This window comes from Anomaloglossus baeobatrachus, chromosome 3 (genome assembly GCF_048569485.1).
Source record: "Anomaloglossus baeobatrachus isolate aAnoBae1 chromosome 3, aAnoBae1.hap1, whole genome shotgun sequence".
Classification (NCBI taxonomy): domain Eukaryota; kingdom Metazoa; phylum Chordata; class Amphibia; order Anura; family Aromobatidae; genus Anomaloglossus; species Anomaloglossus baeobatrachus.
This window is the reverse complement of record NC_134355.1, coordinates 680616502-680634755: the sequence shown is the minus strand read 5'-3', so window position 1 is coordinate 680634755 and position 18254 is coordinate 680616502. Positions and strand designations below refer to the sequence as shown.

At 44.8% G+C, this 18254-nt stretch overlaps 1 protein-coding gene across 1 annotated transcript in view; it reads left to right on the top strand.

Annotated features, from left to right (window-relative positions):
* The window catches only part of LOC142297060 (uncharacterized), a 157207-nt gene extending 144496 nt beyond the window's left edge, over nt 1-12711 (top strand). Inside the window, exon 3 of the mRNA XM_075341299.1 lies at nt 5938-12711. Coding sequence (XP_075197414.1) covers nt 5938-6094 — 157 coding nt within the window. The 3' untranslated portion in view covers nt 6095-12711. The remainder of the gene's footprint in view (nt 1-5937) is intronic.
* The last annotated feature ends 5543 nt before the right edge of the window (nt 12712-18254 follow it).

The window sequence follows — 18254 nt, the reverse complement described above, 5'->3', positions numbered from 1 at the left end:
TCTTTTTATCTTTCCTTCCTTCCGTTCTTCCTTCCTTCCTTCCTTATTTTATCCTTCCTTCCTTCCATTCTTCCTTCCTTCCTTTTTTCCTTCCTTCCTTCTCTCCTTCCTACTTTCTATCTTTCCTTCCTTCTTTCTTTCCTAACTTCCTTCTTTTTATCTTTGCTTCCTTCCTTCCTTTTTTTTATCTTTCCTTCCTTCCTTTCTTCCTTCCTTCTTTCCTTCCTTCCTTCTTTTTCTCTTTCCTTCCTTCCTTCCTTCTTTTTATCTTTCCTTCCTTTCTTCCTTCTTTCCTTCTTTTTATCTTTCTTTCCTTCCTTTCTTCCTTCCTCCCTTCTTTTTATCTTTCCTTCCTTCCTTCTTTCCTTCCTTCTTTTCTTCCTTCTTTTTATCTTTCCTTCCTTCTTTTTATCTTTCCTTCCTTCCTTTCTTCCTTCCCTCTTTCCTTCCTTCCTTATTTTTATCCTTCCTTCCTTCTTTTTATCTTTCCTTCCTTTCTTCCTTCCTTCTTTCCTTCTTTTTATCTTTCCTTCCTTTCTTCCTTCCTTCTTTCCTTCTTTTAATCTTTCTTCCCTTCCTTTCTTCCTTCCTTCCTTCTTTCCTTCCTTCCTTCCTTATTTTTATCTTTCCTTCCTTCCTTCCTTATTTTTATCTTTCCTTCCTTCCTTCTTTTTATCTTTTCTTCCTTCCTTCCTTTCTTCCTTCCTTATTTCCTTCCTTCCTTCCTTATTTTTATCTTTCCTTCCTTCCTTATTTTTATCTTTCCTTCTTTCCTTCCTTCTTTTTATCTTTCCTTCCTTCCTTCTTTTTATCTTTCCTTCCTTTCTTCCTTCCTTCCTTCTTTCCTTCTTTTTATCTTTCCTTCCTTCCTTTCTTCCTTCCTTCCTTCTTTTTATCTTTCCTTCCTTCGTTCCTTCTTTTTATCTTTCCTTCCTTCTTTCCTTCCTTCCTTCTGTCCTTCCTTCTTTTTATCTTTCCTTCCTTTCTTCCTTCCTTCCTTCTTTTTATCTTTCTTTCCTTCCTTCCTTCTTGTTATCTTCCCTTCCTTCCTTCCTTCCTTTTTTTTATCTTTCCTTCCTTCCTTTCTTCCTTCCTTCTTTCCTTCCTTCCTTCTTTTTCTCTTTCCTTCCTTCCTTCCTTCTTTTTATCTTTCCTTCCTTTCTTCCTTCTTTCCTTCTTTTTATCTTTCTTTCCTTCCTTTCTTCCTTCCTCCCTTCTTTTTATCTTTCCTTCCTTCCTTCTTTCCTTCCTTCTTTTCTTCCTTCTTTTTATCTTTCCTTCCTTCTTTTTATCTTTCCTTCCTTCCTTTCTTCCTTCCCTCTTTCCTTCCTTCCTTATTTTTATCCTTCCTTCCTTCTTTTTATCTTTCCTTCCTTTCTTCCTTCCTTCTTTCCTTCTTTTTATCTTTCCTTCCTTTCTTCCTTCCTTCTTTCCTTCTTTTAATCTTTCTTCCCTTCCTTTCTTCCTTCCTTCCTTCTTTCCTTCCTTCCTTCCTTATTTTTATCTTTCCTTCCTTCCTTCCTTATTTTTATCTTTCCTTCCTTCCTTCTTTTTATCTTTTCTTCCTTCCTTCCTTTCTTCCTTCCTTATTTCCTTCCTTCCTTCCTTATTTTTATCTTTCCTTCCTTCCTTATTTTTATCTTTCCTTCTTTCCTTCCTTCTTTTTATCTTTCCTTCCTTCCTTCTTTTTATCTTTCCTTCCTTTCTTCCTTCCTTCCTTCTTTCCTTCTTTTTATCTTTCCTTCCTTCCTTTCTTCCTTCCTTCCTTCTTTTTATCTTTCCTTCCTTCGTTCCTTCTTTTTATCTTTCCTTCCTTCTTTCCTTCCTTCCTTCTGTCCTTCCTTCTTTTTATCTTTCCTTCCTTTCTTCCTTCCTTCCTTCTTTTTATCTTTCTTTCCTTCCTTCCTTCTTGTTATCTTCCCTTCCTTCCTTCCTTCCTTCTTTTTATCTTTCGTTCCTTCTTTTTATCTTCCCTTCCTTCCTTCCTTCCTTCCTTCATTCCTTCCTGCCTCCACTTCCATTCTCTCATATAGGAAGGTTGTCCTTCCATCTCGCTTTCTCAGCTGCTTCCATATCTCCCGTAGAACAGAATGGTGAGATGGGTAAATGCTGCATTCTGTCTCCGGTTGGATGCTGCGGCCTCCATTCATCGGGTGGGCCGAGGATCAGGGGTCCATAAGACACAACATTTATTTCATCCTGGATATAATAAGGCATTGTAATTTCCAGGAACCCCTGAGGTGTCCTATGTTTCGCAGGCTGTGCCTTCTTTGTGCTCCCAGGCTCCTGCATAGGCTGACACCTTACTTTACCCATCATGGAGGTTGTGTCTTGTGGGATCCTCTCTGGATTTCTGGGCTTCTTCTATGTTTGGAATCACGCAGTCTGTGGATCTAGGCAGATGTCCGTGCCACCTGAGCGTCTACCTTGACACACAAGCGGGGTTCATCCTTCTTCATATGGTTTTCAATCCTGATACAGGTGAAACCCCTCCGAATAGACATTCATGACCCATCGCCTCATTCCGACCCTTTGGACGCCCACTGATCATCCGAATGACCCCTGTACTGTTGGGTAAGGGGTGATGGAGGAGGCTGCGTCCAGGGAACATGTGGGGGCACAATAGTCTTCAGATTTCTCGCTATCTGTGGGGAGGGGGGCAGCGTCCAACACCTTCACAAAAGTAGTTTTCTCCTCCAGATCTTATCTGGGGCTGAGGCTCCTCTCCGCAGCCTGATTGGCAGGATGATTGATGGTCCTCAGGTAACGGCCTGGAAATCCACAATTCCAAAAAGTGTCAAACAAAAGGAGAGACGGTCCTCGACTAACGAGGTTATAATGGCAGGAGAACGTGGTGCCGAGTGATGGGGCGGCAACTGACATCTGTGTCAATTAACTCCTTCCTCTCGATGGCCAATGCAATCTCCAAAAGTGTCTGATTACTAGTGATTTTACCGATACCACCGCCCTTATCAGATGATGCCTATCATCCTATAGGGTCTGTACCGTTACCACCACCCTTGTCACATGATGCCTATTGTCCTGTAGGGTCTGTACCATTACCACCACCCTCGTCACATGATGCCTATTGTCCTGTAGGGTCTGTACCGTTACTACGACCCTTGTCAGATGATACCTATTGTCCTGTAGGGTCTGTACCGTTACCACCACCCTTGTCAGATGATGCTTATCGTCCTGTAGGGTCTGTACCGTTACCACCACCCTTTTCAGATGATGCCTATCGTCCTGTAGGGTCTGTACCGTTACCACCACCCTTGTCAGATGATGCCTATCGTCCTGTAGGGTCTGTACCGTTACCACCACCCTTTTCAGATGATGCCTATCGTCCTGTAGGGTCTGTACCGTTACCACCACCCTTGTCAGATGATGCCTATCATCCTGTAGGGTCTATACCGTTACCACCACCCTTGTCAGATGATGCCTATCGTCCTGTAGGGTCTGTACTGTTACCACCACCCTTGTCAGATGATGCCTATCGTCCTGTAGGGTCTATACCGTTACCACCACCCTTGTCAGATGATGCCTATCGTCCTGTAGGGTCTGTACTGTTACCACCACCCTTGTCAGATGATGCCTATCATCCTGTAGGGTCTATACCGTTACCACCACCCTTGTCAGATGATGCCTATCGTCCTGTAGGGTCTATACCGTTACCACCACCCTTGTCAGATGATGCCTATCGTCCTGTAGGGTCTGTACTGTTACCACCACCCTTGTCAGATGATGCCTATCGTCCTGTAGGGTCTATACCGTTACCACCACCCTTGTCAGATGATGCCTATCATCCTGTAGGGTCTATACCGTTACCACCACCCTTGTCAGATGATGCCTATCGTCCTGTAGGGTCTATACCGTTACCACCACCCTTGTCAGATGATGCCTATCGTCCTGTAGGGTCTATACCGTTACCACCACCCCTGTCAGATGATGTCTATCATCCTGTAGGGTCTGTACCATTACCACCACCCTTGTCAGATGATGCCTATCATCCTGTAGGGTCTGTACCATTACCACCACCCCTGTCAGATGATGTCTATCATCCTGTAGGGTCTGTACCGTTACCACCATCCTTGTCAGATGATGCCTATCGTCCTGTAGGGTCTGTACTGTTACCACCACCCCTGTCAGATGATGTCTATCATCCTGTAGGGTCTGTACCGTTACTACGACCCTTGTCAGATGATACCTATCGTCCTGTAGGGTCTGTACCGTTACCACCACCCTTGTCAGATGATGCTTATCGTCCTGTAGGGTCTGTACCGTTACCACCACCCTTTTCAGATGATGCCTATCGTCCTGTAGGGTCTGTACCGTTACCACCACCCTTTTCAGATGATGCCTATCGTCCTGTAGGGTCTGTACCGTTACCACCACCCTTGTCAGATGATGCCTATCGTCCTGTAGGGTCTGTACCGTTACCACCACCCTTTTCAGATGATGCCTATCATCCTGTAGGGTCTGTACCGTTACCACCATCCTTGTCAGATGATGCCTATCGTCCTGTAGGGTCTGTACCGTTACCACCACCCTTTTCAGATGATGCCTATCGTCCTGTAGGGTCTGTACCGTTACCACCACCCTTTTCAGATGATGCCTATCGTCCTGTAGGGTCTGTACCGTTACCACCACCCTTGTCAGATGATGCCTATCATCCTGTAGGGTCTGTACCGTTCCCACCCCCCTTGTCAGATGATGCCTATCATCCTGTAGGGTCTATACCGTTACCACCACCCTTGTCAGATGATGCCTATCGTCCTGTAGGGTCTGTACTGTTACCACCACCCTTGTCAGATGATGCCTATCATCCTGTAGGGTCTATACCGTTACCACCACCCTTGTCAGATGATGCCTATCGTCCTGTAGGGTCTATACCGTTACCACCACCCTTGTCAGATGATGCCTATCGTCCTGTAGGGTCTGTACTGTTACCACCACCCTTGTCAGATGATGCCTATCATCCTGTAGGGTCTATACCGTTACCACCACCCTTGTCAGATGATGCCTATCGTCCTGTAGGGTCTATACCGTTACCACCACCCTTGTCAGATGATGCCTATCATCCTGTAGGGTCTGTACTGTTACCACCACCCTTGTCAGATGATGCCTATCATCCTGTAGGGTCTGTACCATTACCACCACCCCTGTCAGATGATGTCTATCATCCTGTAGGGTCTGTACCGTTACCACCATCCTTGTCAGATGATGCCTATCGTCCTGTAGGGTCTGTACTGTTACCACCACCCCTGTCAGATGATGTCTATCATCCTGTAGGGTCTGTACTGTTACCACCACCCTTGTCAGATAATGTCTATCATCCTATAGGGTCTGTACCGTTACCACCACCCTTGTCAGATGATGTCTATCATCCTGTAGGGTCTGTACCATTACCACCACCGTTGTCAGATGATGTCTATCATCCTGTAGGGTCTGTACCATTACCACCACCCCTGTCAGATGATGTCTATCATCCTGTAGGGTCTGTACCGTTACCACCACCCTTGTCAGATGATGTCTATCATCCTATAGGGTCTGTACCGTTACCACCACCGTTGTCAGATGATGCCTATCATCCTGTAGGGTCTGTACCATTACCACCACCCCTGTCAGATGATGTCTATCATCCTGTAGGGTCTGTACCGTTACCACCACCCTTGTCAGATGATGTCTATCATCCTATAGGGTCTGTACCGTTACCACCACCCTTGTCAGATGATGTCTATCATCCTGTAGGCTCTGTACCGTTACCACCATCCTTGTCAGATGATGTCTATCATCCTATAGGGTCTGTACCGTTACCACCACCGTTGTCAGATGATGTCTATCATCCTATAGGGTCTGTACCGTTACAATCACCCTTCTCATATGATGGCCGGGTTATACCAGATGCTCATTTTTCTTCTTCTCCTTGCTCTTTAGACTGAAGAACAACTTCCTAACGATGAATCATCTGCTTCAATCAACCTCCCACTTGGCGGAGAAGTTGGACAAGACGTCTCAAGATCTGGATGTCCTTCTGGCCAAACAGTTGGAACGATCCACCACGTTGGCCTACAGGAACATGTTGAAATCCTGATCTTGGGCCAATAATCAGATTTAAGGGGGGGAAGAGAGAGGAGCGGGGGTCCCATAGCAAAAAAACCAAGGTGGGCTGGTTCATTCCTCCGTCTTCTCCATCCACCCCAGAGCAGGAACTCCACCTTCCTGGAGGCGGAATGACTTTTGGCTATTTCTTCCGTGTTTTGGTGGTTCAAAGTGGCCTTTGGATGAGTCGTTGGGGCCACCCCAGGCGGGCGGTCTTCCCCATGGCTACATACGTCATTGACCACCATTGGGGACCATCATAAGGAAGCGTGCTCTACATGACGTACCTTCAGCATAATGGTGGCAATCATCTCCGACAGCTTCGGGTGCCTGCTCCTTGGCATCAGCGAATTTCCAGTATTTTCTTATATAAATGTAAATGTCCCTAGTGACGGATGTTTCCATGTGAAGCCGACGTCTAATGTATAGATATTCTACAGATGTGTGATGTAATCATTCATGTAGAGGATGTGATAGAAGATTGTAACAATGTATCGAATAATAATAACGCCGTGTTCCTCACTAGTAATTGTATCGCATGGGAGCGCTGCGGGGGATGAGGCCTTCAAAACGTATGGGAGGAAAAAAAAAAACATTATTTGTAAATTGATGGTTTATTTTCACTATTTTACTTGCAAATTTTTGTCCTGATTCATTTTTTTTTTCAAATATATCGCCATGGCGATCGGAACTCTGCTTTTCGAATACAGAGGTAAAAGTACCGAGTGCTCTTCCTGCGCCTGCCACCAGAGGGAGCTCTCTGCACACCGCAGCTCAATGATCATCCCGGATTAGCTCCCTCTAGTGGTGGCTGCAGGAAGGGGACATCTTTTCAATACATTCCTATACAGAAGATGTGGACCCTATAATGGTATGAAGATACAATTTAGAGATCCATCTTTCACCCCCATAACACTAACCAAACCACTTAAACTGTTGTATATGGCATCGAACCCCTAGAAAGACCATACCTGTATTGTAGCATTTGGTCACTCGGTTGCCATAAAAAAGATTCTGTATGCAAATAAGTGGCTTCGATACACACTTTACACTGTTACACCCCCTCAATTTGCACATTGGGCACTGCTCTATTTAGATTGACAGCAGTGAACTCAATCAGCGGCTGCGTATGGACACTGCAGCTGTGTTCCCACAGTGTAATTGCCGGCCCTGATCGCTGCCCCTGCAGACAGGAGCGAGTGTCACAGATGTGTCACGGGTGACAGACAGTCCTGTGGTGTCCAACAATAGAAGGTCACAGAATTTGGATGCACAAACTGTTCCCTGACCTTCTATCATTGTGATATCCTTTGTAGCTCCTCTCCTTCGTTTTCATCCCTTTACCTTTAGGACCCTGCGGAGTTCCTCAGTCTTTCAGCTGCTTTTCATCAGCACTTTCCTTGGTGTCTATGTATGACCTCATTTCCCCATACTCAGTGCTGGAGATAAGTCCTCTAGCCTTAGGCTAAGTTCACACCTCCGGTTTTAGCAGAGCCGGCCAATCCGGCTCTAAAACCTATGCAACGGATGCGGCGACAATACCGCATCCTTTGCATACGTTTTTGACATGCGGCCCGTCCGTTTTTTGACGCTTGCGGCAGGCTACTGAGCATGCGCAGTGGAAAAAAACGCATGCGGCGGCCGGATACCGTGTTTGCCGTAGGACACTGCATGCGGCGTCCATAGGCATGCATTGCAAATCGCGCCGCATCGGCCGGATGCGGCGCGATGCAGTTTTTTTTGCCGGACAAAAAACCGTGCCAGGCAACGTTCCATCCAGCCGCCGCATCGGCTAAATCTGCCGCATGCGGCAAAAACTGGACCGAACGCAAGCCCATGCGGCACAATACGGCAGTAATGTAAGTCTATGCAAAAAAAAAAACTCAACCGGCGGCAAAAAAACGGTTGCGGTTTTTCTGCAAAGCGATGGATTGTGCCGCACAGGAAAAAACGGATGTTGGAAAGCAGCCTTAGGCTGCTTTCACACATCAGTTTTTTGCCATCAGGCACAGACCGGCAAAAACATGAAAAAAAGGATCCGGCGTCTGTTGCCGCCGGATCCGTTTTTTTTCCCCCATAGACTTTCATTAGTGCTGGATTGTGCCTGATAGTCTTGCGTTTCATCCATTTTTTGCCGGATCCGGCAAAATTTACTAGTCCGGCGGCCGGATGAAACGTTGAAGTGAACGTTTTTGTGTCCGGCAAAAAAAAAAACGGATCGCGCCGGATGGCTTGTTTTATAATGGAAGCCTATGGACGCCGGATCCGGCGTAATGCGGCAAAAAACGGATTGTTGTTCTTTCCTTCCCTTGTGTGTCCTTTAGAGCTTAATGGGGTTGACTAAGCGCTCATCCCACCCAAGGGTCAAGATCAGGGTCAGCCAGGGTCAGGTATCCTGCTCGGCGCATAGGTGCGGAACCTATATAGGGCGATGATGGAACCCAGGGCTCAGCAGTAGACTTGATTAGGGGTCACCATCTCCCCCTTTTCTAGACACAGGGGTTCCCCTTCCCTTTTGCCGTACGCTAGGTGCTTTTTTATACCTGGCGTGACAGCGAGTGATGTGAGACGACAATTAGTGGATGTGAATGTGGCTGCGGTGTCCGTGTGCAGCCGCTGATTCAGTTCATATATATATATATATATATATAGCAATCAATGGGTCCTCACCTGCGCACAGACACCGCAGTCCTGCTCACATTGGCCCCAATTCATCATTTGCCTTTTGGGTGCCAAATTCATCAAAATGGCGCAACCAATTAATACCTTTGACGCAAAGCCAAAAACTTTTTTTTTTCTTTTTTTTTTGCTCTTGGGTTGTTTTTGCACCTATTTGTTTGTTGGGTGCCAAACGTTGCACCAAATTACCGGCGTGCGCTGAAAGGAGGAAAACAAGGACGAGATGCGCAAATTTTACAACTTTTTAAGAAGTTGCAATCGATGAATCAGACAAAAGCAACTGCATCAGAAAACTCCGCCCAAAAAGCGGAAAAATAAGGCGAGCAATGTATAACATAGGGAAAAAAAGGTGCAAAACACCCAAAACTAGACAAAAAGCAGCCACATAGGCAAAGATAGATGGGGCCGTAGTGACATTGTTGGCTCCTGTGGCAGCTGCAGAGAAGAGGCGGCAACAAGAGCTGCAGACGCCATGAGTTTAAATGATTTGCTCATGTCTACAGGCGAGCTATTGGACTCTGGCAAGAACTGAGAAGTGCAAGAAAGAAAGTTCCAGCACCAATAGTGCTGGTAGAATGCTGATGAAGAGCAACGTCCCACTGAAAAAGATGCAATGGTGTTCCTGGGCATATTAGTCTGCCATAGTCACCAAAAGCAGTTTTATTTGTGGGTGATGAGGGAGCTGAGAATGACATGAAAGAAAGTTCCAGCACCAATAGTACTGATTCTACCAATACTATTAGTGCTGGAATTTTCTTTCTTAGGACAGTTCCTAGACAAATTAGTCTGGCATATTCAACAAAAGCAGTTTTACATGTTATGGGTGATGAGGGAGCTGAGAATGGCATGAAAGAAAGCTCCAGCACCAATAGTACTTATGCTACCAGCACGGTTAGTGCTGGAACTTTCTTTCTTAGAACAGTTCCTGGACATATTAGGCTGGCATATTCCACAATAGCCGTTTTATATGTTATGGGTGATGAGGGAGCTGAGAATGGCATGAAAGAAAGCTCCAGCACCTATAGCACTGATTCTACCAGTACTGTTAGTGCTGGAACTTTCTTTCTTGCCAGACTAATATGTTCATGGACATATTAGGCTGGCATATTCACCAAAAGCAGTTTTACTTGTTGTGGGTAATGAGGGAGCTGAGAATTGCATTAAAGAAAATTCCAGCACCAGTAGTATTCTACCAGTACTATTAGTGCTGGAACTTTCTTTGTTAGGACAGTTTCTGGACATTAGTCTGCCATATTCACCAAAAGCAGGTTTACTTGTTGGTGATGAGGGAGCTGAGAATGGCATGAAAGAAAATTCCAGCACCAATAGTACTTATGCTACCAGCACGGTTAGTGCTGGAACTTTCTTTCTTAGGACAGTTCCTGAATATATTAGTCTGGTATATTAAACAAAAGCTGTTTTACATGTTATGGGTGATGAGGGAGCTGAGAATGGCATGAAAGAAAACTCCAGCACCAATAGTACTGATTCTACCAATACTATTAGTGCTGGAACTTTCTTTCTTAGAACAGTTCTTGGACATATTAGGCTGGTATATTCCACAATAGCAGTTTTACATGTTATGGGTGATGAGGGAGCTGAGAATGGCATGAAAGAAAATTCCAACACCAATAGTACTTATGCTACCAGCACGGTTAGTGCTGGAACTTTCTTTCTTAGGACAGTTCCTGTATATATTAGTCTGGTATATTCAACAAAAGCAGTTTTACATGTTATGGGTGGTGAGGGAGCTGAGAATGGCATGAAAGAAAACTCCAGCACCAATAATACTGATTCTACCAGTACTGTTAGTGCTGGAACTTTCTTTCTTGCCAGACTAATATGTTCATGGACATATTAATGTGGCATATTGACCAAAAGCAGTTTTACTTGTTGCGGATGATGAGAAAGCTGAGAATTGCATGAAATAAGGTTCCAGCACCTATAGCACTGATTCTACTAGTACCATTGGTTCTGGAACTTTCTTTCTTAGGACAGTTCCTGGATATATTAGTCTGGCATATTCACCAAAAGCAGCTCTGCTTGTGGGTGATGAAGGAGCTGAGAATGGCATGAAAATAAGTTCCAGCACCAATAGTATTGATACTACCAGTACTATTAGTGCTGGAACTTTCTTTCATATATTAGTGTGGCATATTCACCAATACCAGTTTTTCTTGTTGTGGGATATGAGGTAGCTGAAATGTGAATGAAAGAACGTTCTAGCACCTATAATAGTGATTCTACCAGTACAATTGGTGCTGGGACTTTCTTTCTTAGGCCAGTTTCTGGAAATATTAGTCAGACATATTCACCAAAAGTAGTTTTTCTTGTGGGTGATGAGGGAGCTGAGAATTGAATACAAGAAAATTCCAGCACAAATAGTACTTATGCTACCAGTATTATTGGTGTTGGAACTTTCTTTCTTAGGATAATTAGTGGACATATTAGTCTGGAATATTCAACAAAAGCAGTTTTACTTGTTGTGGGTAATGAGGGAGCTGAGAATTGCATTAAGAAAATGCCAGCACCAATAGTATTCTACCAGTACTATTAGTGCTGGAACTTTCTTTCTTATGACAGTTTCTGGACATTAGTCTACCATATTCACCAAAAGCAGGTTTACTTGAGGTTGATGAGAGAGCTAAAGAGATGAAAATTGCATGAAAGAACGTTCCAGCACCTATAGCACTGATTCTACCAGTACAATTGGTGCTGGGACTTTCTTTCTTAGGACAGTTCCTGGACATATTAGTCTGGTGTGTTCACCAAAAGTGGTTTGCTTGTTATGGGTGCTGAGAGAGCTGAGAATTACATTAAAGAAAATTCCAGCACCAACAGTATTCTACCAGTACTATTAGTTCTGGAACTTTCTTTCCAGCACAGTTCCTGGACACAGAATGGAATATTCACCAAAAACAGTTTTACTTGTGGGTAATGAGGGAGCTGAGCATTGCATAAAAGAAAGTTCCAGCATCAATAATAGTGATTCTACCAGTACTATTAGTGCTGGAACTTTCTTTCTTAGGACACTTAATAAACCCTATAAACTGAGCTGGACTGATCCAGGAAAGAAAATGGGTTGATCTGTGGCCGCACACCTCCTATCTTCAGCACAGAAGTGACCTGGTCGCTACTGAAAACTCCTATGGTACAGACTTTACTGATCTTCTTTTGCTTTGGATCTATCAGCGTTTTTGGAAGAGTCCTGAATTATTGACCTTTAGGTATCAAGAAACAGAAAAAAAACTGATTATTTAAAAAAAAAAAATGCCTGAGAAGGAGGAGCCTAAAACAAGTCTGTGCAGCTGGTAGAGGAAGTCCCTAGTACAGCAGAGAATTCCCGTGGCCAAAAACTTCATTTTCATTAAACTTATGCAGCAAAGAGAACGAAGCGCTTATAGATGGCGAGAGATGTATCTCCAGATCCAATCTCCCCCGATACTTTTGATAGAGGGGATTATAATCGGTGTTTATAGGCAGCGGGGGATTGTCCACACACCATAAGGTCATTTCAGTCAGTCATTTTTAGTAATGTGCACCTTAAAAAAAAAAATTCTGATACTCTGTCGGGAGATGTTTATGCTTATGTGTCTGTATGTGGCCACCCAGTGGTTGAGATGGGAATTACACATCAGGGTATTAAAGTCTCATCGATGCTAAAAAAATGGCAACGTTTTAAAAAGTCACAAGCCACGAATAAGAGTAAAATATCAGAAAAAGTTAAAAACTGCAAGAACATTGTCAAACAAAAAGAGGCGACACAAAGTCACGGTGCCTAATGCAGCAAAGGCAATAATGTAAGGCACAAATAAAAAAAGTCACCCTATAAAAAAAGGTGCGAAGACAAAGACAAATCATTGTTATTTTTAGGTTCAGGATTCCGTACTGATTATTTCCAGGTGATATCTCAATAAATTGCAGAGCTCAGCTTTTTCCATCTGGTGCTTCTATTCTAATGCACAGACACACAATTACATGACAAAATTCTAGCTACCTTTAGTCAACACTAGAGGGAGCTATCTACACACAGTTTTATTATTGAGTTCAATGTATTAATAGTGTAATCCTGAGCATTAATACAGAGAATGGACTAATGAACAGAGGATGTCAGGACTGGATATCAGTACTAAACCAAGAAACCAGGGGAGGATATAACATTGGTACAAACTGTATATAGTGAGCTCCCTCTAGTGGTGGCTGTATAAATCTGTATGTAGTGAGCTCCCTCTATTGGTGGCTGTATAAATCCATATGTAGTGAGCTCCCTCTAGTGGTGGCTGTATAAATCTGTATGTAGTGAGCTCCCTCTAGTGGTGGCTGTATATGTATGTAGTGAGCGCCCTCTAGTGGTGGCTGTATAAATCTGTATGTAGTGAGCTCCCTCTAGTGGTGGCTATATAAATGTGTATGTAGTGAGCTCCCTCTAGTGGTGGCTGTATAAATCTGTATGTAGTGAGCTCCCTCTAGTGGTGGCTGTATAAATCTGTATGTAGTGAGCTCCCTCTAGTGGTGGCTGTATAAATCTGTATGTAGTGAGCTCCCTCTAGTGGTGGCTGTATAAATCTGTATGTAGTGAGCTCCCTCTATTGGTGACTGTATAAATCTGTATGTAGTGAGCTCCCTCTAGTGGTGGCTGCATAAATCTGTATGTAGTGAGCTCCCTCTAGTGGTGACTGTATAAATCTGTATGTAGTGAGCTCCCTCTAGTGATGACTGTATAAATCTGTATGTAGTGAGCTCCCTCTAGTGGTGGCTGTATAATCTGTATATAGAGAGCTCCCTCTAGTGGTGACTGTATAAATCTGTATGTAGTGAACTCCCCCTAGTGGTGGCTGTATAAATCTGTATGTAGTGAGCTCCCTCTAGTGGTGGCTGTATAAATCTGTATGTAGTGAGCTCCCTCTAGTGGTGGCTGTATAGATCTGTATGTAGTGAGCTCCCCCTAGTGATGGCTGTATAAATCTGTATGTAGTGAGCTCCCTCTAGTGGTGGCTGTATAGATCTGTATGTAGTGAGCTCCCCCTAGTGATGGCTGTATAAATCTGTATGTAGTGAGCTCCCCCTAGTGGTGGCTGTATATGTATGTAGTGGGCTCCTTCTAGTAGTGGCTGTATAAATCTGTATGTAGTTAGCTCCCCCTAGTGGTGGCTGTATAAATCTGTATGTAGTGAGCTCCCTCTAGTGGTGGCTGTATAAATCTGTATGTAGTGAGCTCCCCCTAGTGGTGGCTGTATAAATCTATATGTAGTGAGCTCCCCCTAGTGGTGGCTGTATAAATCTGTATGTAGTGAGCTCCCTCTAGTGGTGGCTGTATAATCTGTATATAGAGAGCTCCCTCTAGTGGTGGCTGTATAAATCTGTATGTAGTAAGCTCCCTCTAGTGGTGGCTGTATATGTATGTAGTGGGCTCCTTCTAGTGGTGGCTGTATAAATCTGTATGTAGTGAGCTCCCTCTAGTGGTGGCTGTATAAATCTGTATGTAGTGAGCTCCCTCTAGTGGTGGCTGTATAAATCTGTATGTAGTGAGCTCCCTCTAGTGGTGGCTGTATAATTTGTATGTAGTGAGCTCCCTCTAGTGGTGGCTGTATAAATCTGTATGTAGTGAGCTCCCTCTAGTGGTGGCTGTATAAATCTGTATGTAGTGAGCGCCCTCTAGTGGTGGCTGTATAAATCTGTATGTAGTGAGCTCCCTCTAGTGGTGGCTGTATAAATCTGTATGTAGTGAGCTCCCTCTAGTGGTGGCTGTATAATTTGTATGTAGTGAGCTCCCTCTAGTGGTGGCTGTATAAATCTGTATGTAGTGAGCTCCCTCTAGTGGTGGCTGTATAAATCTGTATGTAGTGAGCGCCCTCTAGTGGTGGCTGTATAAATCTGTATGTAGTGAGCTCCCTCTAGTGGTGGCTGTATAAATCTGTATGTAGTGAGCGCCCTCTAGTGGTGGCTGTATAAATCTGTATGTAGTGAGCGCCCTCTAGTGGTGGCTGTATAAATCTGTATGTAGTGAGCTCCCTCTAGTGGTGGCTGTATAAATCTGTATGTAGTGAGCTTCCTCTAGTGGTGGCAGTATAAATCTGTATGAGTGAGCTCCCTCTAGTGGTGGCTGTATAAATCTGTATGTAGTGAGCGCCCTCTAGTGGTGGCTGTATAAATCTGTATGTAGTGAGCTCCCTCAAGTGGTGGCTTTAATGTCTACATGTTTGACAGTACACCTCATGGGATCTATAGAGGGTACCGCAATGGGCACCATACATTACGCCACATATTGATTGTCACCCAATTATACAGATAACTATAGTGATACTGTGTAACACTGCCACAAAGGAGGACAATGTCACAGAAGAGGGATTTTATGATTGTGTAATAGGCGGTGGGGGAGGGGTCTGGACGCTGCTCTATTGTTATATTATTGTGTATTCTGAGCATTAAGATGAACATAAAATACACTTCTTAGCCGCGGAGTTGCGGCATGTTGTGCGCTTTGAGCCGGCATCACTCATACTGGATGCTGTACCCAAAATCCGGGGAGCGGCTGATTACATCCCAGAATCCCCCCGGAGTATAGCCGCAATCATCACTGGTGTCGTGTATATATATCGGTGACACTTTTCTCAGCGCTGAGCAATTTTCCAGTCACCGCGGTGGAGAGGATCCAGTAAATAATGGTCTTGTTGATTGCTACATAACAGGAGACGTCTTGGGACGCGGTCTACAGTCTTCCTTAACGAACATTAAGACAAAATGCTCATTAAGTCTGTGGTTTGGAAGTTGTTCTCTTGCGAAATGAATTAAAGATGGTCTGAAATACGGGAGAACGTTCTCACCGGATCTCCAGATCTTGTATTAATCTCTAAGTAGAGGGAAGAAATGGGTCAAATGCAGCTGACAACCGACACCAAAAAGACAAAAGGGATCGGTCTGACAACCAACATGATCCTGACAACCTATATGTAGATGGTGTGACACATGTCCAGAATCTAAGACATAATTGTGTGGTGCAACAAAGCGAGAGACAAAGCAAAAATATGATCCTGACAACTAACATATGAAAATAAGAGGATGAGGAGGACACTGGTCAGGATCTGTAGATACATAGAGATGAGGAGGACACTGGTCAGGATCTGTAGATACATAGAGATGAGGAGGACACTGGTCAGGAGCTGTAGATACGTAGAGATGAGGGGGACACTGGTCAGGAGCTGTAGATACATAGAGATGAGGAGGACACTGGTCAGGAGCTGTAGATACATAGAGATGAGGGGGACACTGGTCAGGATCTGTAGATACATAGAGATGAGGAGGACACTGGTCAGGAGCTGTAGATACATAGAGATGAGGAGGACACTGGTCAGGAGCTGTAGATACATAGAGATGAGGAGGACACTGGTCAGGAGCTGTAGATACATAGAGATGAGGGGGACACTGGTCAGGATCTGTAGATACATAGAGATGAGGAGGACACTGGTCAGGAGCTGTAGATACATAGAGATGAGGGGGACACTGGTCAGGAGCTGTAGATACGTAGAGATGAGGGGGACACTGGTCAGGATCTGTAGATACATAGAGATGAGGAGGACACTGGTCAGGAGCTGTAGATACATAGAGATGAGGAGGACACTGGTCAGGATCTGTAGATACATAGAGATGAGGAGGACACTGGTCAGGAGCTGTAGATACGTAGAGATGAGGGGGACACTGGTCAGGATCTGTAGATACATAGAGATGAGGAGGACACTGGTCAGGAGCTGTAGTTACATAGAGATGAGGAGGACACTGGTCAGGAGCTGTAGATACATAGAGATGAGGAGGACACTGGTCAGGAGCTGTAGATACATAGAGATGAGGAGGACACTGTTCAGGATCTGTACATACACAGAGATGAGGAGTACACTGGTCAGGATCTGTAGATACATAGACATGAGGAGGACACTGGTCAGGAGCTGTAGATACATAGAGATGAGGAGGACACTGGTCAGGAGCTGTAGATACACGGAGATGAGGAGGACACTGGTCAGGAGCTGTAGATACATGGAGATGAGGAGGACACTGGTCAGGAACTGTAGATACACAGAAATGAGGAGGACACTGGTCAGGAGCTGTAGATACATGGAGATGAGGAGGACACTGGTCAGGAGCTGTAGATACATGGAGATGAGGAGGACACTGGTCAGGATCTGTAGATACACAGAGATGAGGAGTACACTGGTCAGGAGCTGTAGATACATAGAGATGAGGAGGACACTGTTCAGGATCTGTACATACACAGAGATGAGGAGTACACTGGTCAGAATCTGTAGATACACAGAGATGAGGAGGACACTGGTCACTATCTGTAGATACATAGAGATGAGGAGGACACTGGTCAGGATCTGTAGATACATAGAGATGAGGAGGACACTGGTCGGGATCTGTAGATACATAGAGATGAGGAGGACACTGGTCAGGATCTGTAGATACATAGAGATGAGGAGGACACTGGTCAGGATCTGTAGATACATAGAGATGAGGAGGACACTGGTCAGGATCTGTAGATACATAGAGATGAGGATGAAACTGGTCAGGATCGGAAGATAAATGGAGATGAGGAGGACACTGGTCAGGATCTGTAGATATACGGAGATGAGGAGGACACTGGTCAGGATCTGTAGATACACGGAGATGAGGAGGACACTGGTCAGGATCTGTAGATACATAGAGATGAGGAGGACACTGGTCAGGATCTGTAGATATACGGAGATGAGGAGGACACTGGTCAGGATCTGTAGATACACGGAGATGAGGAGGACACTGGTCAGGATCTGTAGATACATAGAGATGAGAAGGACACTGGTCAGGATCTGTAGATATACGGAGATGAGGAGGACACTGGTCAGGATCTGTAGATACATAGAGATGAGGAGGACACTGGTCAGGATCTGTAGATACACGGAGATGAGGAGGACACTGGTCAGGATCTGTAGATACACGGAGATGAGGAGGACACTGGTCAGGATCTGTAGATACATAGAGATGAGGAGGACACTGGTCAGGATCTGTAGATACACGGAGATGAGGATGAAACTGGTCAAAATCTGTAGATATATGGAGATGAGGATTACACTGGTCAGAATTTGTAGATACACAGAGGAGGAGAACACTGGTCAGGATCTGTAAATACACGAAGATGAGGACACTGGTCAAAATCCGTAGATACACAGAGATGAGGAGGACACTGGTCAGGATCTGTAGATACATAGAGATGAGGAGGACACTGGTCAGGATCTGTAGATACACAGAGATGAGGAGGACACTGGTCAGGATCTGTAGATAATGTTCATGGAGGAGAGGAGGACACTGGTCAGGATCTGTAGATACAGGGAGGTGAGGAGGGCCAGCGCCTGCAGGCAAAAAGGGGCTCCTCCGGCCCATATCCAAGCCGGGGAGCGGGTTACCGGTGGGAACCCATTGGAACCAACAGCAGTACTCAGGTGCAG